This window comes from Seriola dumerili, unplaced genomic scaffold, assembly GCF_002260705.1.
Source record: "Seriola dumerili isolate Sdu_G_001 unplaced genomic scaffold, Sdu_1.0 BDQW01000187.1, whole genome shotgun sequence".
Lineage (NCBI taxonomy): Eukaryota > Metazoa > Chordata > Actinopteri > Carangiformes > Carangidae > Seriola > Seriola dumerili.
In genome coordinates, this window is record NW_019174442.1 from 447,160 (window position 1) to 472,600 (window position 25,441).

The following is a 25,441-nucleotide window of genomic DNA, read 5'->3' on the forward strand; positions in this document are numbered from 1 at the left end:
GGGGGGGGTCTAAAGATAAAAATAAGCAACTGGCCACACAGTCGACTTTCCTGATGCACAAAATGGTGAGAGGAGATGTTTGGCTTTCATTAACTTGAGATTATCTTAGCGTGTTTCATGCTGCTATATTTGCTGGAGAAAGCCTTGTTCAAGTTCTGTTGGATGTTTTGTATAAGGCTCAATCCCATTACATATATGAACAAAGGGGCTGCATCCTCCTACAACTGTGATCTCTCTATTACCCGTCCACACCAGCTCCTGTTTTACCCAGAAGTCCTCATCATTCACAATTTACATATTGAAGTTATGTGTAAAAGTAACCCTAACCCTTCTTTTGATGTAGTACAGGTTCAACCTTTCGAGTTTTCAAGCTCTGCTTTCAAACAAATTGTGATAACCCTGTGCTACTTCAAAGCCAAACCATCAACAAAGCTCAGGTGACACAGTTGAACACAGAGGAGTCACCAGGACGTGGCAGAGCAGAACTTGATTGAAGTGTCTGCTGTTGTACTGCAAAATGAAAGTCATTTGTCTACCTGTCAATGTTGTGTACTGTGTAAATATATATATATATATATATATATATATATATATACACGAGTGTGTTTGCAGGAGGTCTGGGTAAAACGTGAGGCGGGGGAAACACTCCAAGGAACAAACCAGTCGTTCAATTCTAAAGTCATCAAATCCACTGCCACAATTTGTGTTCAAAACAGAAGCAGAGAGGCAGAGGATGATGAAGGACGAGCGAGAGGACGAAGTGCAGAGAAGATTTTACTCAACATGGGATGTGACAAAAAGATGATGAGGAGGAGACAGAACTAAACATTAAAAAGATGAAAACAATGAAATGATGCTGTAAAAAAAGCAAGGTGAGAGAAACCAAATATAGAGATGAGGTACCATTGGTGCTGAAGATGACATGCTGCTGTCTTTGGTGCTGCTGCTGCTTACTACACTGTTTTTACTGTTGGTTCCCTGCGACTGGGGCAAAGAAACACAACACAGAATGACTCCCACTGCTCCCACCGGCTCTAAACCATAAAACCACCCTGTGGGAAGCTCAGGTGGAAAACAGTAATAGAGCCATTAAATGGCTAATATCACTATTCCAGCTATTGTAAATGAGTACGATTTAAAGCTGCATAATCTGGGAGTGGGACGTATATGCAGGAGTTCGATACTAAAGAGATTTATCTGAATATCTGTAACTATCATCTGCAACTTACTACTTTGTGCATTTTAAAGGGCAGTAGTTGTTGTTGTGTTTTCCTGTAGGTCTGTTGTGCACGAAGCTTCAAAATAATTTCTAAATCTTCAACATGACTCTTCTTTTGTTCATCAGGAACTTGTAGAAACAGATTAAGTGTCCTGCTCCAACTGACACTGAACTGAGAAGGTTTTGTTTATTATAAACCTGTGTATTGAGTGACCAAAGGGCTCTTTGAGTCTAGCACCACAGTGAAAGCCTGCATTAAATGTCTACAACTTTGGCAGTTGATGCACAACATTAAAAAAAAAAAAAAAAGTAAAAATACAGAACAGTTAGTCAGCACATGCATTTTTAAACAATGAACATACTTTCAGAGCGGATTTTTAAGTATTTTCGCAGCACTTTTGAGGGAAATCACAAGTTTAGATCTACAAAAAGTACCAGCAATTAGTGGCTACTCAGCCAAAATGTGTGAAACAGATTCAGAAGATAAAGTTTATAAATATGGTTGCCAGTCCAGGTCTGTGCATGCAGTGAAAGGCCTTGATGAAAGGTTTCTCTCTAATTGTGGAGAGTGTGTGTGCGTGCATGGAGGTATGTACTGTATTTTGTTATTTTGCGACGTCAGCTCGAAGACAATCCTAAACCCTATTTGACCCACAAATCTACTGAAGCATTACTGCACCCGTTTAGTTCCCCCCCCACTCTCTTGAACAAACCCTGTTCATTGCTTTGACTGAATTTTGACGACTCGGTCCAAACCTCAATCAAACGTTGGCTCGCCAATAAAAAAAGACACATTGCAGTTTCAAGACTGTCCTTATATGAAGTAAACACATTTTCAGTGACATTTGCATCTTGGGTTAGATAAAGTACTGTCTCAACAGTCTCCTACATCTATTACAATATATTTTACTGAAGTAACTTTTCTCTTGTGAGTGCAGCCGAGCACCTGCTGAGCCACAATATAAAAAGCATAAAGAACAAGTTTACTGTCAGGATCATAAGGATATGATGAAAGTCATACATTTTAAGTACACCTGAAGCGATTGAGGTGTATTTACAATGTGTTTTAGTAAATCTAAATAACTGGTGATGGTGTGTACAACTCAGCCTGTGTATAACAACAGTTGTATTGTCTCCTCTGTAACTCAGGTTTGAAAAAAGTGACCCAGAGGACGTCACTGTGATTTCTCAGTTTAGGATTGGAGACTACAAATTTTCACCTGGAAATCCTCAAAAAAAGATGTTATTGGTCGCATTTTGGGAAATGTAGGATCTAGTGCAGCCTCTGCTGCTTTGATTTTGATCATTATTGTTTTTCTTGTGAGTCTACCAGCTTCATGGAAGTGTAAAACTAAATTCTTGGAGTATCCCTTAAATTTTTTATTGCTTCATTGCTCATTTTGATCCTCGTTTTTTGAAACCTGCGAGCCTGCATAGTGTTTCAGCTGCACAGCAGAGGTGTAGCTACAGATTGTAGCTAGCGTGTGTAATGTTAATAAGAAAACAAAGTTTGAGCTGGACTCTCCCTTCAGCCTCAGGCAAACTGGAGGGGAAAGAGAGGCTTCTTGAATGTAAATCAGTATTCCCAGAAATTTAAAGAGGTGTGGACGAAAGGATTACGTCAATAAAAGGTTAAGAGCAAAAATGCTGGGAGGTTTTCCTGCTGTTTTTCTACAACTCTGAGATGAGCGAATGCCCCAGTGTGACCATAAAAAGTATTTTGGCAGTCTCTGCGGCCGACTAGGAACATCTTCTAACAGAAAAACTAATGTGCAACACTGAGACATGGGAAAACTACAGTTCACCCATCTTCCACTGGCTGGTAGAGAAATTAAGGTAGATTTGCAGCTTTTTCAAGCTTTGGAATTATGTTAGAAGAGATTTGCTTGTTCCTGTTTGTTATATCTATTGATTCAAAAAACCTACAAACGCATACTGTTTTCTTACCAACTGACACACATGCATACCTGATAACTATTCAGTATTGCAGTGTTTACCAGAATTGAGATGTTCAGAGTAGCGTGTTATTTATAACTGAAGGAGTTTAGCAGAGCTCGGTATCAAACTTAAACACTTTTTAGTGTCTTTAAGTTTCTGTATGGCTGTTTTAACATTTGAGAGGATTAGCTTCTTTTGTTAAATATATGTATTTCTCAAAGTAAGGTATCTAAATGCATCCTGATACCCAACAGCATTATTTATAGGCCTGTATTTTTAGCAAGAGTTTTGATGAAGTGTAGAAGTACAATTTTATTTCTGAAAATACTAAAATAGTCTTAGAAATTCAATATATTTTTGCTTTATTATTTTATATACACCACTCAGTATCTCATAATCATAACTCTATTGTTTATTGTTTCTGGCGAGAATTATCCCCCATCGTTTGACAAACTGAACTGTGTCAACTTCAAAACAGTAAGAAGAGAAATTATGGGAATTTAAAGGCACTATTGCTGATTTATATATTTATAATTTAATGTAATTTTATTTTATTACTTCATAAGCAACACTTTTAATATACAGTGTGATCTTAAGTCTGTTATGCCCGAAATGTCTCTATTTAAATGGAGGTGATTATCTGCAGGTGACCAAGACAGCTGTTTTATTTTTAGGAAGAGGGGGAAAGAAAAATCACTCAAATGAAAAATAATGACAGTACAATAAATATACCATGACGGAAAAAAGGACAATGACTATATATTGATGTTTATAGTGGTTAAATCTCCTATGATGGTCAGGGTCAGAATGCCTGATTTATTCATAGGCAGATGGATCAGACAAGGATAACTGGAAGGGGATGAGTGAGTGTGTGTGTTTGTGTGTGTGTGTATTTGTGACTTGTCAGGAGTTCAAATGGTTTTGGTGGCGCTTATGGCAGAAGGGGATGCAGAGATGTTGGATGAAGCTGCGCAATCCAACACAAATCGGACAAGACGAAAACTGTCATACACGACGTCTCAAGCATCTCTGCCCAAAAGAAGAAAAAAAAAAAAAAAAGAAGAAAAGTCGAGAGCGAGGGGAGGACTAGAGGGGGAAAAAGACTCGGAAACAAGACGAGAGCGACAAAGAATGAGAAATGAATGAAAATGACAGAGCCGATCTCACCATCAAACAAACACTCGAGCTGGACTTCCTTTTCTGACAGACAGCAATGGAGAGGAGGAGGAAAAAAATAAGGGGTCATCGGGAAACAAGGAACTAATCAAAACAGTAAAAAAGTGAAGCTGCCAGATTGATCCCAGAAAGAGAGAAAAAGAAAACAACTGCACAAGCTTACACAGGAACAAAGATGAGACAAAGGGATACTAAGAGGGCTTCAGAAAAAAAAAAAAAGTATCAGCTGCAAAAACAATACAGGGAGTTCATTTTTAAAGGAGAATTGAAAGATTTAAATCACTGGTTGTGCAGTTTATTTGTATAATGTATTTTCTTTTGGAGGGCTGGGGTTAGTTATTGTTTAAGTTACTGTATGTAATTGGAATTTTATTTTGACCCTTGTTGATCATGGCGCTTCACTGCATGCATTGACGCTGACTGTCCATCAAAACAAAATGAGCACCACGACATGATGGTGGCTCGAATCGCTGTGAATCACAGAAACAAACTGTTGGTAAAAAACAAACAGCATTTTAAAAGTCCATTGTTCTTTATTAGGTCCCTTACTTTCACCATAATCTTCGATCTTCATACCTGTGCCCCACCTTCAACTACTAACATGAACATGATCGAGCAACTTCTTGATTTTTAAGATCAATCCTTTTCACTAAGCCTCAAAAATCTTTAAATCACATTTAATAAACCTTAGAAAAACTACAGAGCACCAGAACACAAAGGTAATCCAACGTAAACATACTGCTTTTCCATATGCTCATAAATATCACAGATATATGTTATTACAGAGTAGTTAGAGTGACAGACCAAAAGGGAGACAGGAGAAGATAGGAAGAGTAAGAAAGACAGAAACAGTGAAGTCAATAAAACCCCAATGGGTCAGAGAACTTACCTTCACACCGTCCGACTTTTTGTTTAGTAAGGTTTTGCAAGCTGAAAGAGAGAGAGAGAAAAGGTGGTTTAAGACACAGTCACACAGAAGTAATTGTCCAACAAACAGACACGTGGTTGAGATCACTCAGTCAGCAGGACAAACAAAAACTAAAGATGGTTCAGGAAAGGTTTATCACCTCACAGTAATATATTTCCAAGAGTGGAACCAATGTCTGAGGGACAATCCCTCCCAAACATATATATTCTCCACTACAGAGGATAATCAGGCAAAATAAATGTTTAAAAGAAAATTTGATATTGCAGCAAACTGAAAAATGAAAACCAAACTTAGAAAATGGAAAACCCTGATTGAAAATTTGGAAATCTTTCCTCTTATTAAAATTTGAATTACTGGAGTAGGTATGCACCCTGAGGGTTTATTAATCCTTTTTTCTTTTAACTTTTTGCTTAAATATACAGTCGCTGGCACAAAAACACCCGCAACTCCCACAGTTTCCTGCCAGCATACTTCTGAACCCATCAGGTGCTTCTTCCAAAACAACCAGTTGTTTGTGGTCCTTATTGAAATCAATGTGTCACCAAGGAAAACATAATCTATTGAAAACACTCGTCAACTGAACCACTAGTGCTGGAACAACTTTGTGAAAAGAGGCAGGTAGAAAAGGAAAAAAAACTTGACATATATGTCCCGTATGGGTTAAACACCACCGACTATAAACTAACCAGGCTATATAAAGTGAAACTGTCTGTTAGCCTACATTAAACCACACTGACCTAATATCATGTGCATGCACCTGAAAACTTGACCAGTTATAACAAGAAACAGAAATGACTGAGGCAAGTCCTACAAATGACACCAACACACACAACAACAACTATCAGGAAACTGAATGAAAATGTCCACATGCATGCACACACACAAACATACAGTCACTTCAGAAAGTATTCAGACCCCTTCACTTTTTGCACATACTGTATGTGTTTTAGATTTTATTTTAAATGGATAAAAATGCCATTTCTGCCCATCAGTTTAGATTCAATAACCCACAATGACAAAGTAAAAACATTAAAAACTGAAATCTCTAATTAACAAAAGTATTTCAACCCTTATAGACCTTATAGACACAAGTGTGTGCCTTTCTAAACTATGTCCAATCAATTCAATTTCTAGACACATCTCAAGGATAAACAAAGTCAAATTTTCACTTTGTCATTATGGCTATCCATTAAAATGAAATCTAAAGCACAATGAAGTGCGATTAAAGTGGCTTCATACTTTCTGAACCTAAACTACATTAGACTAAAACTAAACACGGACACACCCTTACTGTATAAACACCATCACATCCCAATGGTACCCCCTTACCTTCCATGAACAAAGTAGGAAGGAGGGCGATGAAGAGGGCAACAAAACATTAATGTGTTTAATATCTGCATGTTAACATCTGAACTGGAAACACCTGTCAGGCTTTCACTTTATGTTACAAGACATTCTTTAATCATTTTCACATGGGTGGTGGGTTCATGCGATGACAGTGGCTCATCAACATGTCTGGCATGCAGCATCCACTTCAAAGTCTTTGTCTTACAAAGTACAGAGGAGGGAGTGCATTCCCAACACTTAGGTAACGTGAGCAGAAAAACTTTATGTTCAGGAAATCCTCTCTGTAACACTGCAACACTGAATCTTACTCAGTCAATGAAGAAATGTAACAGTTGGAATCAAGCACAAAAAGAAATCCGTTATTGACAACATGTGAGCGCAGCATCCACCTGATCGAATCGTGATTCCTGTATGAATGTCCTTTAAGCAAGCAGCCTGCCCCGTCATGTGACTCACATTTACCTGTAAAGGGTTCAGTATGCTTCAAACAAACTAGGCTGCATGGCATGTCGACCGAGCGTGTCTGAAGTCAAAAGCGTTGAACGCTGTTATGGACCATCATGCTCAAGCAGGGATAACAGGGCACAGTTTTCGACAATGTGAGGACGGTGTGTGCTTCTTGGATTGTCGGTTTTAAAACTGACGGTATACAAAAATCTAAAGTTGCCATTAAGAGCTATATTACATAAAAAATATCATTTATATGATACAGGGCCCAGGTGGTAAAATATAGCCTACATAGATGAGACATCTGTTCTCTTTAAGCCTGTACCACAGGACACAGAAGCTCTATCAAGAGGAATGATGCAACGAAATCTTGTTGCACAACATCTCAATTAAATAAGATCACTCTTCATCGTTTTCTGTTGGCATGCAGTAGAAGTCAAAGAGGCGTTAATGTCAATGTTGTCAGAAAAAGGAGAAAAGGAATATTTATTTCCATGAAAGAAGACTTTTCCATTAATGACGTTTTACTGTATAATTATGTTTTGTTTTTCATTTTATCATTTAAATAATAAATAAAACAATTAAATACATTTTATTTTATTTATATTATTTGTTATAACATTTACAATTGATTTATATAGCACCGTGTAAACTGTTTGCAAAGTATGCCACACTAAAGAGGCCCATGGTGGGTAAAATGGGCCTGTTTAGTGAGGGGGGGGGGGCAGTTTCAGACACTGTTTGATGATCTGACATGCAAGTTGTCTGAAGCATACTGGCGGTATTAGGTTTTTTGTGCTTTTGTCTGTTCACACAAAAACAACAGAGCAGGCAGGAGAGAGGAGACAAAGAAAAGGAGATAACAAAGGACACTGCATTCTGTTTATCCAGCTTCCCATGCAGGTTGGCATACATTTCTGTACGCTCATACACATGCTTGGCTGGCTGTTAGTGCCAGAGCCATGCGGAGGAAAGGTTGCAGCGAGCACAGGCAGGCATCGACTGGGCATCAGCCACGTACTGTGGATACAAACCAATTCAAAGGAGGCAAAACTGGGAGTGTTACGAAGGTTGATTGCTGGCGTGTCTATATATGTTCGTAATATAAAAAGGTTAAAATGGTTATGTTGCAGAGGGAAAGATATGCAGCCTGCACCAGTTGTCTTAATGCAGAGATGTGTAAACGCAGCTTGGCTCGGTGGCAGCTGCGGTCGCTGGAATGAGGTCAAAGGGTCATGCTGGGTGTCAGTTAAATGGCTGTTGTGGTCAAAACAGGAAATGAAATAGCCAGTCCTGGAGAGGAGCTCCGTTCATTAGAGCATCAGGACACGCAGCAGCACAGAAAGGTCATGAGCTGAGCTTCTCTTTATGGTTTCCATTTACATGTTTGTGTGCGTTAATACGATGACCCAGTGCAATGACGACCATTCAAAAGGTGGTCCATCAGTGTGCAGGCAGCAGGCAGCAGGTGGAGGGGTTCAAGCAGCCCAGGCCACATGCCAATAGCTCAAGTACAAAGTTGGCAGTGCCCGACTCCAACACCCCCTCTAGTAGACGTACCTTCCTGTGCCATAGCGGCCGTGCTGGTGGTAGCGGCAGGGCTGGTATGCTGCCGTCCCACTATTGGACAGAGAGGGATTCAGTGTGGCGCCACCGGTGGGACAAGAGCCTTTCTAAGCCTGACAGCCTTTTTCTCTCTTGGTTTCTTGAAGTTGATAAACTTTAGAGTTTTAGACAAGGATGGCAAAACATGACGTTCCCCAAAAGTGTCTGTATCAAGCAAGCAAACAGATCCTGTGCAACCCAGTGAGCTGCTCACCATTCATGACAGTTTAACTTTAAAGATAAAGAGTTCTTTGGTTACCAATTTCCTTTTGTTATTAGATTAAAGTGAAGCAACCAAAGGGAAAATCTTCTCAGCTCTAAAATACCTCCACTCTGAAATTGTTAATCTTATTTCCATGGACATTCACTTGATAAACACGCCTACAGTTATGTATAAAGCAATTCAGAGGTCCGGCCCGTCTGCCTTATCCAGTCTAGATCAATCTTGACCAGTGGAAAGCAGTAGGCCATTATCCACAAGAGCTACTTTACTTACATGAAAGCATAAAAACACAGGGCCAGTAGCATTAATGCATTAGCTTGCTAAGCCATCGTCCAGCCCACAAATTGGGTGTTCAATCAAAAGTGCACTGTGTTTCAGTGATCAAACTGCTTACAAGGAGGAAATCCAAGCCAAACCCCTGAAGTGCGAAAACAAACTTGCAGACAAGGCTGACAAGTAAATTTCAACTGGAATAAAAATGTGTGGTCGAGGGAATTGGTTTCAGGTTAAGAAATTAAAAAATAAAAGATCGCAGACAGGAAGTACAGTAGCAGAACAGCAGCGAAACTAATCATTTGGCCTCTAAGAGAAATCAGAGATCAGATCAGGAACAAAAAGTGTGCATACAACTTCAAACTGAAACTTCTTTAGAAATCATTATAAAACAGACGTGTTTTTTTGTCAAAATTCCTGATGCTTCTTTGTATGGGTTCATTTATATACGTATTTTCAACACTGGACTCTGTTTTAAGTCTATGGGCTACATCAAACTGTTGTCTCTTGAGGTGTGATGTGTTATTAGAATTACTGCTAAAGCTCACCTGAGAAGTTCCTGGACACCAGCATCGTTGTGAGGATAGCTCCCTACAGAGACAAAAAATTATAAGGATATGTTTTATGGGTGTGTGTGTGTGTGTATGTGTGTGTGTGTGTGTGTGTGTGTGTGTGTCCACACTCACTTTAAGTTTCCTCCTGGCGTTGAACTTGCGGAGACATTCCACAGTCTCTTGACGGTGCATCATGGAGGCCACAGTGGAGCGTTGCTGTATGTAGAGGACAGGAAACAACACTGTAGATAAACCCAACTTCAGTGTTACACCATGGAAATGCAAGTGCTAAGGTGTTGCTTTATTTCATATAGCTGATTATAAATGAAAAGGAGCCCTGATTTACGTCCCGTGTTCACCTCATTAGTTCAGAGAATTTACATAAAGGTGTTTCATTCTCTTCTGTTCTGGTATATAAAGTAGGTCTCTGTGTTTAGCAGTATACGATTTTAAAACTAGGCTACTGGACCAAATTGTGTTCTTGTTTTGAACAGCTGTGTGCCAAAAAACGAACTGCTTAACATATTTCACAATTTATCTCTGGGAATGTGAGTGAGAGCTCCTGGCCATGGTGTCCTGCCAAGGTATTCCAATACTTAAGTCAATGAATGACTGCTTAATGAGAGAGATAGTGAAAAATGTGTGACATCATTTGTTTGAAGCTTGCATGAACACTTTCTTTTGATGTCAAAGTGTGACTTACGCAGACCCATGGATGCTTGAGGGCCTGGTCGGCAGTGATCCTTTTGGCAGGGTTGATCGTTAACATCTGATTGATCAGATTCTTGGCCTCAGGGGTCACTGTGTCCCACTCTGGAGAGGGAAACTGAAAGAGGGAGATAAAGAGGAAGAAATGTCGAGAATGTATATTACTGTTAATATGCTTTCTTTTAAGCTTTTTTTATTTCAACATCACAGGATTGTGTATCAGAAGAAGTGGTATTTTTCAACTACATCTGCAGACTTTACATTGATACACAAACAAACAAACAAACAGACGCAGCGATCTAGAGTCACACTGTGTCATCTGTGTGAGTGTTTGTCAGGTGCGTCTCTCTCCTCGTTGTATATTCATTTAGGGGAGGATCTCGCAAATCGTAACAGGGGACATGTTAACAGAGGCTGCTTATGTATTTTGCTGAATTTACTAAACTCTGCCTCTGGAGAGAGAAGGTGTAAAGACAGAGGAGGAGGGAGGGTTGGTGAAAAGAAACGCGTATTAAATAAATACAGACTTGTAGATAACTAAAACCAAATATTAGACACAAAATGAGGCAATTAAGGCAATGAACACAATATCTGCTTACTACAACGCAAACGAGTGGTGGAAGAGGCGTTATGGCGTGCGTTCATTAAACTTAAACTTGACCATTATTGAGCTGTAAAACTACTACAGGCTGCAACTGAACTTTTCTTTCTTGAGTGCATTTAGCTGTAATCACCTCAGTGTTAACATCCATATCAACACCATCTCCACCGAACTGCTGGACCAATCTCTATCTTTTGCATCTGTGATTTGTCTCATTGTGAACGTATTTAATACTTCCCAATGTAGTAATAATTATGATACAGATTATTTTATCATCATTTTATGATATTTAGTAAACCAAGCACTGAATACAAGCAGATTGCATCTGTCAACTCAGTCAAAATCGTAGCACACACGTGAGCAATGCGTTGTAAAGCTCAGTAGCTTAATTGTTACTTTTTGTTTTACTTTCTTTTCTTTCATTGTAGAACAAAAGAAAAACATCATATATTGAATGGAGCAATGATTTTATCTTTCTTTGATGTGTTAATTTCTATGCTATGAAACACAAAAAAAATAAATAAATAAATAATTCATTGATGATTTTATGTTGAAGCAAATGAGTGATTTTCAAACTGTGGTGAATAAGTCGATTCACAAAGTAGTTCAGTTGTGACAGATGGAGTTTTCAAAGTCAGCGTAGTCAGCCATACCCACCACCCTCATCCCTCCATCCAAGTAGCAGGAAGTGCCAGAAAACGTGTTTACTATCGAAAACCAAAGCAAGACATTTGTTTCAAACATTTAAATGTCAGCTGTCAATTACCGACAACATGGAAAAACACAAAAAAATGAGATTCAAGGTATCTGCATGACAATGTTGACATTCACAAAGTGAACAATATTACAAGTGCGTGTCACAGTCAGTTCATATCAGTGTTCATATTATGCACATTCATTAGATGTGGTTGCTTCCAATTATGGAAATTAATACGGGTAATAAATTCCTATCTCCCAGAGGACTATGACAAGATCTGATAAATAAGCCTATTGCACTCTCACAGCGTCTCACTTTTTTTACTACAGCGGTGAAGATGAAAATTATGCAATAACAAGTAGAAAGCAATTAAAAACTAGAATTTAATTTCTAAATGACTTGCGCAACAGAATTCAGAGTGTGTTATTTGATGAGACTTGAACTGAAAGTGTCCTGCAGGACTGGTGTTGAGGCTTGCTAATTCACATGAATTACATTTCAAACAGGAAACACAGATTATTTATTAGAATTCAAGTTTGATGAACGCAGATGGAGCTCTCTAACAGACTCTACGGACTTTGACCCTCGTCTTCATGGATCCATGTACTGAAAATTTGCAAAATACATGCACAGTCAGCCAGCCTGGGATGAGCCTGCAAATATGAGCTGGGGCATTTATTAAAGCTGCACTGATTAATGTTTTTATATTAATAATAGATCAAATGACTTCCATAAATTCTCAAGTGGCCTTTATCTACCTCAAGCGGCAGGGGGAACCAGGCCTTTATTTCTAATTTCCTCTGTTCCCCAGTTAAAGCAAACTAAAAACTTCCTCCATGTTTTACCTGGTGTCTTGATAAATTCTGTACAATGTGCATTTCCAGAGCGAGAGTCATGGCAGGCACTCCATTTTTCCTTTTTCCCCCAAATGATCTTACGCTACCATGAATGAAACATTTCCTCCTGTATTTTCACATTAAAAGTCTGGCAGCCTACCTTTTATAGGTACGTTTTTGAAAAAAAAAATCAGGAAGTGTTGAATTTGAAAACATTATTTCAGTTAAACTCAGAGAAACCTGGAGCAGCAGAGCGGTGAGTATAACATGACCATATTGTTGTACTGATGGTATTAGTGTTGTGGAAATGTACCATTACAGTGAATTTACCATGTGAGCTGTTGCAGCTACAGAAAATTCCAGGATGTTTTTTCACCCCGTTATTAGCAAGCGGGATTTGTAACAATCATCTAAACATAAAAAAAAAAGCATTGAGTCATAGTGATACTGTATTCTCTGTCCACTCACCATGGCCAGTAACCATGCTGGCTTTTCATGTTGCACAATGTAAGATTTGTTGTCATGATAACTGCATTGAAGTGTTGCAACAACACAGCTGCAGCTCACAGGCACGCATATCGGGGAAGGTGACTACAAAAACATGAGGGAGAAGAACTCACGTCATATGCACCGGCCTTGATTTGTTGGTACAGTTTGTGTTGGTCCTCGTCCCAGAAGGGAGGGTAGCCCACCAATAAGATGTACAGGATCACACCTGACACACACACACACACACACACACACACACACACATAATCCAAATTAATATCAGTGAGCATATGATAGCAACAGCATACATCCATATTATCCATCTGGCTAACTGACCACATGCCCATATGTCCACTGGCTTGCCGTACGGGTCCTTTCTCAACACCTCTGGGGACAGATACCCTGGAGTTCCCGCAAAACCTGCAAACATACAAACATTTTCAGTGTGTTTGGGACAGACAAATGAGAATATTGACTTTATCTCAACACTTCTCCTCATCTCTACCCTCCTCACCTTCCTCACACATTTCAGTAATATCCTATTTATTGACGTTTTGAATGTAGAACTAATATTCACAGTAATACTGTAATATAACTTCAAACACCACATAGTTGATGAAATGCAATAATTTTAACTGTTCTCAACACACACACAAATGTGTCTGGTATCCATTTCCCTCTAGAAATCATTTTGATTATTTTAGCACCTTGACTTGTTCTTACTTATTCATTTTCCCTTGTAACAAAAAAATACAGCACATTATTATCATAATGTACTTAGCTAACGCTAATACTTTATTTCCTCAAGCAATGATGGAGTGGTGTTCTGGCTGAAAGTAAACAGCATGGAAACAACACAGATAATAAGGTTAAAAATCCCAAGTGTTCATAGAGTGTGATTTCTTACCAAACCATGCCTGTTGGTCGCCCTGCACCTCGATGGCCAGACCAAAGTCTGCAAGCTTCACAGCTGCTCCCTTCATCTTACTGGCCAGGAGCAGGTTCTCCGGCTGCAACACAGAGACAAACATGTTTTCACTCAGGTCAGAACTAAACAAACTAATAAACTAATCACTGCGTCCAACATTTCTTTGTCCATTAGTATTTCTGTAAAATGCTAAAAAATACACACGACGAGTTAGAAGAGACACAAGCGATGACTTGACATTTTTCATTATTTTTCATATTTTTTATTTCAGTCCGAAAAAAAAAGTCAAAATCAATCAGTCATTTAATAAGAACAGGTTGTTGAATTTATCTTTATACATTTAATCAAGGGCAAAAGAGATAAGCCTGTACCCTCCTTCCGGAAATGTCCTATCTGTCTGCATGACGGGATGAGCTGCAGGAGCACAATGACATCTACAGCAGTAATGACGCATGAATCGGTCAAGCAAGGCGACGAAGGCTTCTCCCCCCAAAAGAAAAGACCTCTTCAGTCAGCTGTCATTGGATTTAACAAAGTATTTTGACACTTGTCCTTCTGATCACACAATCACGCAAGAAGTCGGGACTTGGCAAAGATGAGCACATGCTAACTGTTGTCTAAACTGCTTTCTCGCTTTCCTCATTTGCATCTCCTTACATCATAGCTGCTCTCACTTAGGGAGAAGAAATTGAGGAAACAGGTCAGGTAAAGTGTAATCTGATGTGAGGTCAGTTACTGACTATAGCTGCACAGCTGTTTCAGATTTACTTGTTTTAGGTTTTTCTTCATAAGATAGAGCTCAGGGCTGGCCTTTTTTTTTTTTCTTCTTTGTAGGATGACAGGGGTTAGTATTGTTGCCTCGTAGCGAGAAGGTCCTTGAGTTTGTTGGTTTTCCCTGAACCAGTTGCATGCCAACCTTAAACCCTATGACCCACACTCCCGTAGAGTCTGAATCATGCATTATCACTTTAATAATAAAATAAATGACATATGAGAAATCCTGGACAGAGGCATTTTTTGTGTTTTTGTGATTTATGTTAATTACATTACTGCACTATAATGCTGGTGTAAATGCAAGAACAAACCACTGCAATTAGAACACAATCAAATTGAATCTGGTTTGCACTGTGATCATGTCTCAGCCAGGTGTAAAATCAACGTCTGCAGTGTGACCTTGTTTTTAAGAGAAGGAATCTGCTAAACAATCAGAAGATAATCTAACTCTGCCTCTTCCTGCCATCTCAAGCTGCTTGTCAAAGAGCCTCAGATGACCTCTTCATCAGCAAAGGAGGAATAGGAATATATATATATATATATATAGCAGCTTCGCTTCAGGAGACTATTAAGGGGGACGATGTGGCCAAGCTGGTGCTAGTGAGCTTCTCCACTGACAGTAATGAACCTTCATAAAATATAAGTACTGTTAGCCTAGATAGCAAAGCTACTGAAAAGAAGGATGCCTTTGGCTGTCTCCATCTGTCCCATGACCCTCATCTTTCACCTCGAGAGTATCCTACCTAACACACACTGTTCTCATTGACAAGTCTGATCACATTACGACTCTTGTTAATACGAGGTGCAAATGCAAAGGCCCTTAATCAGATGTCATTATTTAGATAGCTTATCCATATAATAGCATGTTAATACCAGGTGTAAATGGGATCTATGTGTGTGTTAGACCTGATGAACTGGTACCCGGTGCATGCTGGGACAGACTCCAGGTCACTGTGACCATTTTTTTTTAGGATAAGCAGTTTTGAAAATAGATGTTTTTCTTTAGCAATGTGTTGGCCCTACATTCTAGACTATAAGTCCCAATTGGTGGGCCTCTGTGTGTGTGTGTGTGTGTGTGTGTGTGTGTGTGTGTGTGTGTGTGTGTGTGTGTGTCTTGAGGGCAAAAGTTTTTGCAGCGGTAGCCATCCTCATTGCCTCAAATGTGGACGGATGGATGGATGTCTGACACTCGTACCAACTGTTTTTGTGCTCTTAGTCTGTTTCATCTCATCTGTCTATCTCACTAGCTCTCTCCCCATCTAGTTATCATCCATCCATCCATCCATCCTCCTACCATTTTTCCCCTCTATCGGGCAGAGCTGAGACAATAGGAGAGACAGAGAAAAGGGGGGACTGCACAGGGGACAGAGAGCTCGAGATAAAGCAACAGGACAACAGAGAGCGAGAGACAGATAGAGATAGATAGATGGGAGGTGGCATAATGAGTCCCTACGCTGGCGCTGCAGCAGCCGGGTGACCTCACCCTACAGTTACCATGGCAACCCAGCCTGCCACCAGCCAACAGCGCTCAACTCTTTCTCTCTAATTCTTGTTTTCCCTTCAGCGAGTCACCCTCCCAACATGACAGGCAGGCGAAAATATGATATGTATGTATGTATGTGTGTGTGTGTGTGTGTGTGTGTGTGTGTGTGTGTGTGTGTGTGAGTGTGTGTGTGTGTGTGTGTGTTTATGGCTGCATCCCGAGGAAATTTTTATTTTTATTTATTTTTTGGCCACTTGGGGGCTGTAAACAACACTGAAATATTATTGTTTATAAAGTTGTGGTGGTTAACGTGTAACAGAGCAACATTAGCATTAATTGTAAGTGTTTCTGGCCACCTGATGAATCTAAATCCAATAATCTCTCTACGGTTTGTTAACCAGCTGGTAACCAGAGCTAACTGTATTAGTGCAGTTTATCAGTTTGTTTTTTGCTGCTGCTGGAAACAAGGTTGATGAGAAGAGAAAAGCGAAAACAGTAAATAGAGGTTACCGCGTTTATAGCAGGTTTAAGGTTGGAACTAGAATTACCGCTTCGTGGTTGTACGCCTTCACCAACCAGTTAAAGTGCAGTTTACATCCATGTCAGTCCAGACTCATCTGTAATTCAGACTTTGAAGGAATTTCATAAAAAGGTATTACGTGTATTTTGTGATAATTAGCACATGAATTCTTCAGTTATGGCCAAAAACTTGTATAGTGAGGTGAAAGTGACCTTGACCTTTGATCTTTGCCAAGCAAAATTTGATCAGTTCTTATTTGATATTTTTTGGAAACTTTGGCAACACTGCAGAAATCTAAAATAGATTTCGATAGGGCTGAAAAATATTTGGCAGCACAGATTGAGTTTATAATGACGGTCTCACCAGCAGGTCAGTGAAGTTTAAATATACAATATATTGTTTAGTATACCATCTGAGAACAAACTGTCTGCAGTAATGATGCACAGATGCAGTTTTAATACACGATGAGGGAGTTGTACATAAACAACTAAAGTAATGGATTTCTGTCCTCTGCCCTCATCATCTATCATCATTTTTGTCTCTCTAAAAGTCTTTCCTCTCCGCATTCATTTGATATATATACAAGGAAAAAATCAATGAAAAGCAACACAAGTCCATTTACACCACTCTCACACAAAAACAGATTGTTTATTCTCCAATTACTCCTGTCTACTTATCCAAGAGTAATGGTTTAATTTTGCTCCTTCACATTAAAGTAAATAACCAGATTACAAGCAAACTATTTAAGTTTAGGACTCTGACCTCAGTATTGGCAATAAAACAAATGTGGTGCAATTATCCAGGTGTTTAAACCTCAGGTCAATCTGCCGGCTTCATTCACCGTATTGTTTAAAAATTGAAATAACCCTGAGGAGGCCAGGAGTGCTGTTGATTTCTGCTGGGGGTGAACAATCTTGCTGCAAGGGAAATCGTCACTGGCCGTCATCTCACCCACCGACCCGCTATTAATAGCAGCTGGTCTGCTTTCGTCACTCCTCAGCAGTGCAGGAGGGAGGGGAGAGGAAATAGGGGAACAGATGAAAAAAGGGGAGGGGGTATAGATGTTAGAGGAAGATGGGAACAGAGAAATAAAGAGGAGAGAAAGCAGGTGATGAGAAGGATGACGCTCGTCCCTTAAGTTGCTCTTAACGTCACAGCATGACGTCTGTGCGATGTGTGTGCATGTGTGTGCGTTTAGACCTGTTGTGAATCTCGATCAATGACTTTCATTTCATTCACGACACAATGTTACATCCCTATAAGAGACTTCCATGTGCATCGAACTAGTGTGTCGGAGAGCATAGAAGGTCCTCCCACATTGACCAGTGGTACACGATAACTCACCTTGAGGTCCCTATGCACAATGTCATGCTGGTGGATGTGACTGACGCTCTCCAGGATCTGATTGATGCAGTGACTGCAGGACACAGAAGAGAGACACATCTGTCAGTCCACAATAACTACATGACAATGAGCTACAGACTGAAGCAAAGGAAGAAAAAATATGATTTTTAAATAACTGAAAAAAAAAAACGATCAGTTGTTTGGCTGACAATAATGACAAATGTTCATCGTAGTTTCAGTTTCAGAGCCCAAGGTGACATCTTTAAGTGTCTCTTTGTGTCTGATAAAATGTAAAATATGTTCAATAAGAAAATCCTCACATTGGAGGAGCAGAAAAAAGGCTATTTTCTGCCATTTGTGTGTGAAAAATTACTCAAATTGATTGACTGATATTTTGAATTGAGATACTAAAAGACATTTTTGGTGAATTCTCAGAACAGGAAACACTTCTGCTCAATTGTGGCCAGCAAGGTCAACAACAGTGACCTATTTATGACTCAAGCACGAGCACACACGAGCCCTGTGAGACTGTGTAAATGTACCTGCAATCTACGAGCAACAATCATTTGTGAACCCTCACTCTTATTCCATTCGCGATCTGCGTAGTGTTGGATAGGGGGATAAGTGGTGCACATGGGAATAAAGTTTGGTGCATTTTTATGTGACTGAATGTGTGGAAGGAAGTGGAGTGGGCAGGGTGTGTGTGTGTGTGTGTGTGTGTGTGTGTGTGTGTGTGTGTGTGTGTGTGTGTGTGTGTGTGTGTGTGTGTGTGTTGTTGAGGCGATGTGGGGCATCTTATGTAAGCTTGTCCTAAGCTTGCATATCAGCGATTTTGCTGGTCTGATACGCTGTTAAAATGACCATTATTTCTTTTAAATTAAATTGAGCTTGACATTAGTAAAGGTGAAGTCGGGGTCAGCAGCAGGGGGGTGTACAGAGACATATTTTGGGGGAGTGGAGTCCTCTCTCTGTAAGACAGAATCAAAAGAAAAGCCTCTGGCGTTGTGTCCAAATTAGGCTAAATCTGGACTCCACATTTTGTTCTGCATATCTCCTCTACTCATACTCATTTCAGCATTTCACTAACCCCATTTTATCTGCCTCCCCCGTTTCTGCAGCTAATATAGCACCCATCAGACTACCCTGCTCCTGTTCTCTTGCCCTGTCTCCAATACTCTTCAACTTACATCTTTTTTTATTGGCTGAAGTCTCTAAAATGTATGTGTCCGTCCACTTGACAACCAAAAGTTAGAAACTGGCAGCCCTGACCTTTGTAATAGTCAACGTAACAAATAATTGTGACACCTTGTGAATAACATCGATAGTTATAGTAGCTATAGTTATTTATATGTGGCTTGAACTACCAGTGCATGGTGATGCGTTTTAACTGGCTGCACATACATTCGATTTGTTTAAAAACACATGATTTAATTTTGCCATACTCAATTACAAGTTGTGAGATACTAAAATGACATTCAGAAATAAAACAACCTGAGGATGTGGTCGTGTGTGTTTGAAGCTGCCTTCTCTCCTGCTAGCTCACATGCACAAGAGGTTTGGCTTCAGGCGTCTCTAACATCCACTGAGACCCTGTACATGGCCACACCTGACCTGAACTGTGTCAGTAGAGTCTGTAGTGCTGAACTCAAATCACATCGTGAGGTCTCACCTGGTGCAAGTCATAGGGATGACAGAGAGGAGATAAAAGAAAAGGATACGAGCATTGCTTGAAAATGCTGGAGTGTGACGATGTTGTTGGATAATTTTGTTTTATTAAAGTGTTGACAGAACGCTAACACATGACATGAAATCTGCTAGAAGACGTGTTACGGTTTAAACCTGCACGATCCGATCAGGTAATGCGCTGCAGTGCAAAAAACCAACTGCAACTTCTGACAACAGGCTTAAAATAAGGTTCTTCGAGACTTAGGACAGCTCTGTCATCATTTATTAATGAAATTAAATTTAAAAACCCAGAGTCACATGGTCAAAGAGAAAGTGTATACCATGCACTGAAAACAACCTCAGAGAAGCGCACAAGCATTTCCTCTGCTGTCAAAGCACAAAGTACATTAACACAGATTCAAACGGCAAAACATCTTGTGCTTTCACAACCAACTTTTCTGCCTCGGCAGCCTGAAATTTTTTTTTTTTTTACACTATGGAGGCCACCAGAACCTTAGTATGCAGGAAAACTGACAAACATGGACAACTTAACATGTTCACATGTCAGCGGGATGACATACTGTACCTGGCATCTGCCTCGCTGTAATACTCTCTAGCAACAATGTCCTCAAACAGCTCTCCTCCAGTGACACTGCAGACGGAGACAAAAAAGTGACTGTTATTTCTCCTTTCTGGAGACAAATGAAGATCTCTCTCCTAAATGGAAAATACACACTACAAAGAATATCATATATCATACACCTTTCAGTGATGCAGGTGTGATCGGTGGTAGAACTGATTAAGGATTTTGATTTATGTTGATGTTTGTTTCTATTCTTATTTCATTTCTTACTTCATTTTTCCCTTTGTGCTGCTATTCTTTTGTGCTGCTGTGTCGAATTTGAATTCCCTCTACGGGGGATCAATACGGGTGCGTCTTATCTTATCTTATAAAAGTCCTCATGGATCCACCATGCTCTGTATTCATGTGTATGTGTCTCCTGTGATCTAAGTGGTCCTTACAGAGGACGCTTGACTGGTTGCTGATAATACTAACCTCCACATGACTCACTTGGATGTCTGGTTTATCTGCAGCTCGGACACAAACCTGACAGACTGCTCATAATTTGGCTGCAACTTTAAATCAGAAATGTTCTGATTTTCTTTGAGTTGGGGAATATAAAATGTAATATTCAACACACACTATTTGTTTTTTTTTTTGGTTTTTTTTGGTAAAGTCCTAACATTTTCATTAGAAGATACATTACATGTTACACAAGTGGTAGAAATAGCATGGAGAAGATGTGACAGCTTACCCCTCCTCCACTGTTCTTATCATTTTTACTTGTGGTAGTAAACATGGTGAAAGGTGAGGGGTATTTATATTACACGTGAAAAAAAAGTAGTCCTTTCCTTGATGGCAGCTCAGTGGAAATGCTGATAACATACTGTACTGCTGTGAATGGTGTCCGTCACGGAAAATAAAAAGGGAAAAACAATTTCAACTTACTTGTTGCTTAGGTGAAGCAATTTATCCTGGAGAAGTACTCCAGCCTGAACCTATGACCTGTGTGTTTGTGGTGTGTGTGTGTGTGTGTGTGTGTGTGTGTGTGTGTGCATGTTACTTACAGGTCAAAGACAAGGTAATGGAAACCTTCCTCTGAGATGCTGTCATGGAGTCGTACTAGTGAGGGAAAGAGAAACAGAGAGACAGAGACTTGGGTTACAAATGATTAAATATAGTTATTTATCTTCTATACTGAAACACCATCACCTTAGAGGAGTTTCCTCTGCGTGAATAATAGTGTGTGTGTGTGTGTGGGGCAGTGGTGGTTAAATTACTACGGTATCATGGTATGTTCATTCACAATCATAGCTAACACACACAGGGTCAAGTGATACATCCACCGTGGATACGAGGTTTCTGGCAGAACCGTTTCTCCCCGCCTATCTGAAGTGATCTACACCAGCACTCGACAGTAGGCTTCAGAAGCCTGAGTGCCACCTGGACGGTTGGCAACAAGGAATCAGCTTTTGGATGACAAAGCTGACTGAGTAGTTGCCATATTTCTAATCATTTATAGCTGATGTGATAGTGCTAATTTCTTTTCAGGTTTTCTCTCTGATGCTGCAGCACTGGATCAGGCAGAAAGCTTCAGTGCACACAGAGGGGCGGAAAGGTTATTTCTTCTTCACACAGGAGGAGCTGGGCAACTTTAACCAACAGTTTTAATCAGCAGTTCAACAGAGTTTTGAAATACAGAAACCTACAAATAGATTAAAAAGCTGCTCGTGTCAAGGTGGGTGAAGGTGCTGAATTAGGAAATGAAAATGTGTTATATTACTCTCTTTCTCCTTCAGGTGACTCACATTTAAAGAAAGGAAAACTTGACAAGCTCTCCCCTTGAGGAAGGGATAAAAAAAAAAAGAAAAGAGCAGCCATGGGAGGAGGACGAAGAATAGGGTGATGACAAAGCAGGAATCAGGTGGTGCAAAGAAGAAAGAGACCAATGATACCAATAGGCCGTTATCATACTTTGTGTGTGTGTGTGTGTGTGTGTGTGTGTGTGTGTGTCTTGCACTGGGCAGCATACTATGATAAGACACTTGGCAGTTCAGCCACAAGGATACTTTGCCATTTCCTTCCTTTCCAAGGGGCCACTGTCTATTGTCTGGATTTCTCACAAAAAACACACACAGAATCTCAAGTTGTATGAGACTCAAACTTAACAAAGACGTTTACAGACATTTCCAGGAACAATAATCTTTCAATCAACCGGACAATTTACCGCTACGGATACTAAACAAAGTAGTTTGGTTATTTAGGGCAGGTCTGACATTTTGAAAAACTGGCACCATACAACGTACCCATGGATGTGCAGAGAAGTATCACTGGATTTACTGTGATACTGAATAAAACTTAAAAACATGATTATTCTGAAGCAGGTTCACAATGGTCAACCTGGGGTAGTTACACCCTTGCAAAGTGTAAATCACACTGAATATGTGCATCATTTTCTGTGTGTTCAGGTTCAGTACAACAGAACATAACCTAAACGTACATAAACATTCAGCGTCTTCATATCTGCCTACTATTCACTTTCTCCTGTATGATTTCATTTGGAGGACAAAATCTGTTAAACTGTAAATACATTCTTTAAACCACTCATCCATAATATGATCTGTATTTTCCAGTTCATTATGATTTAGCATTCTCCATTTTACTGCCAGAAATTCAGATGTAACAAACCTGTGTGTTTGCTTTACATTATCATGTTGTTTTCTGAGTAAATATGAGGAGAGGGAAAAAACAAAGAGAGACAATGTTGACCCAACAATTGACCCTTACAACATCACTCTACGTCCACCTACTTAGAGACAAGAGTAACACGTTACTCGTGAGGAAAACATTGGACAACCAACGCTGCTGCTTTTTCCTGGGGAGGGGAGTCTCTATAATTTCAAGTTTGCAGAATATGACGACCATCGAGCTTGCAGACATACCTCTGAGATGTGAAACAAAACGCTGATACAGTCTTTTCACACTTCAACATAAAGGTCAAATGAAAAAAACAAGTGTCAGGAAAAGTACGTCTGTCTGCTCTCCACCAACTAACCTGACATGAAAGGATACTGTGAATACTGAGGCAAATATCTAGTGACCATTAACCGTCCAGCTTCACACACACACACACACACACAACACATGAGACTATACACTTATCACACAACCACACTTCTATATCACACACAGCTACACAAGGATTCACCACCATAACAACATGCCGACACACAGAGTACACAAAGTAAACAGTGTTGATCGCATTAGTGCGACCAGCTGACTGTGCATGTCTTGGTGTTCAGACTCACTTCACCTCTTTGGCTGCTGGCCAGTTGAACCATGCAAATGTCCCACTCCATGACATACCAGGTAACTGGCTGATATGCTGAGGTCATTTGCTTAAGTGACAGTATTAAACTGCACACTGAGATGAAACTAGACTAGAAAATGACAGTGGTTGTTGTTTTAGTTCCCGTGCACTGGATTTGAAATAACTCTGAGCTTTCAGCTTTAAGTGTCAGTTTCAGGTCAGTCCAGCTGAACATGTCAATGTCTGTGTCATAAACTGGAGGCAGCCATGACTGTAAAAGGATTTTAATACAAATATTAACTATGATTGCTCATACGCATATACACAGACACACACATATACAGTATATATATAATGCCAGGTGACTTTGTACGTCACAAGGTGAATACAGATAGGTGTGTGCTCTGTAAGTTAGTCATGAGGGTACCTTCACTTGTATTTGTGTAGGTGTAGTTAAAACTAATCTTGTGTTTGGGGTCCTGGAGTTTCCCACTCAAAAACATACTTAACTTTGTTTTATCAGCTTTATGGTTGAACTTTTTCCTAACTGTATGAGAAGTCTTAATAATCATGATTTTGAACAAACTATACTGTTTAAAACATTGTTAAATGCAATGAATTTCCTTGTGCTTTATCTCTGTGATCGGTGTTTACGGTACTTTTAAGGAAGCATTATTCCTCCTTTTTCCAAAATCAGACTATTATGATTCATGTTATTTGAGATTTTTAAGAAAAATGAGGGGTTATCACTTCAACACCTTCCTACATATGAAGCAAAACAAAGTATTCAAACAACACATTTACTAATTTGGCAATTATTGCCATTATTTATTAATCTATTTTACATATACAGCAATGCGGTCTGCTGAACTCCAAATAATGAGGAAGTAAAGCCAATTTCAACAGAACACAAGGATTAATGTGACTGACGAGCCTCGACCAACCTCCGAGTCCTCTGACTGACTGGAATCCAAACAAGAGAAATCTGTTGCAGCAACTGAAAAGTTTTACCTCTAAACTAAAATCTTTTTTTTTCCCCCAGATCTTCTCAATTAAAACATCTGTTCCACTAATCCATTAGTCTGTTAACTCTCAGAGGTGACTCACCTATGTTTGGATGTTTCAGCAGACGACAAATTCTTGCCTCCCGTTCCAGTTTCTGGTGATCTGAGGACAGAAAAGAGCAGAGAGAGGGGAATCAGTGAGGACACAATGCCAGCTCCAGGACCAGAAGCAATTATGACACTTTGTTTTTGTCCAACATGTGACCAAAATACCAGGAAAAAACGCATTTCTTATGAACACACTTTGGTGAGTCGACACAGAAGGGCACAAATCCAACACTAAAGTACAATACCACAATAATGGCAGCATAACGTTCACTACATCTTGACTGAAGCTCATGCTGTTCAGTATCACTTTTTCAACATAGCATTTGGAAAACAGCTTTTTCTACATAACCTTTTAACATATGTTCAATATTTAAGTGCTAATAAATAATAAATAACTTGTTTAGTTTTTCTAAAGCAAAGATTTTTGCAACCACTTAAACTTGATATCTTGTTTGAGAGGATTTCAGAAACACCCGTACCAGCCACTATGTGAATTGATTAAAAATTTTCTTTTAACTGTGCAGCTGCAAACACATAAACACACAAACACATTTATTCCCTTTCTCCCTTTATTCTCTTTCTCTCCAATCTTTTCTGCTTTTTCAATCAGAACAATAGATTTATTCTAAACCTGCCATTTTGTGACAAAAATCAAAGGGACTTGAACTGAAGGGGACGGTAAATAGTTTCAACAGTGACAGG

The 25,441-nt window shown here is 39.6% G+C and overlaps 1 protein-coding gene across 24 annotated transcripts in view; it reads right to left on the reverse strand.

Moving 5' to 3' along the window:
* The window catches only part of LOC111227433 (calcium/calmodulin-dependent protein kinase type II subunit gamma), a 62,037-nt gene that overhangs the window by 8,086 nt on the left and 28,510 nt on the right, over positions 1 to 25,441 (reverse strand). For 7 of the 24 annotated variants that reach the window (XM_022752918.1, XM_022752905.1, XM_022752917.1 and 4 more), the window contains exons 3-15: positions 24,735 to 24,794; positions 21,385 to 21,439; positions 20,342 to 20,407; positions 18,091 to 18,163; positions 13,949 to 14,051; positions 13,378 to 13,461; positions 13,173 to 13,267; positions 10,414 to 10,536; positions 9,843 to 9,926; positions 9,705 to 9,747; positions 8,616 to 8,675; positions 5,223 to 5,263; positions 904 to 984 (exon numbers count right to left, since the gene is read on the reverse strand). In XM_022752918.1, the coding sequence (XP_022608639.1) occupies positions 904 to 984; positions 5,223 to 5,263; positions 8,616 to 8,675; positions 9,705 to 9,747; positions 9,843 to 9,926; positions 10,414 to 10,536; positions 13,173 to 13,267; positions 13,378 to 13,461; positions 13,949 to 14,051; positions 18,091 to 18,163; positions 20,342 to 20,407; positions 21,385 to 21,439; positions 24,735 to 24,794 (968 nt within the window). Of the gene's footprint in view, positions 1 to 903; positions 985 to 4,324; positions 4,358 to 5,222; positions 5,264 to 8,615; positions 8,676 to 9,704; positions 9,748 to 9,842; positions 9,927 to 10,413; positions 10,537 to 13,172; positions 13,268 to 13,377; positions 13,462 to 13,948; positions 14,052 to 18,090; positions 18,164 to 20,341; positions 20,408 to 21,384; positions 21,440 to 24,734; positions 24,795 to 25,441 lie in introns of all 24 variants that reach the window. The other 17 variants (XM_022752923.1, XM_022752922.1, XM_022752909.1 and 14 more) reach the window with 5 other exon arrangements.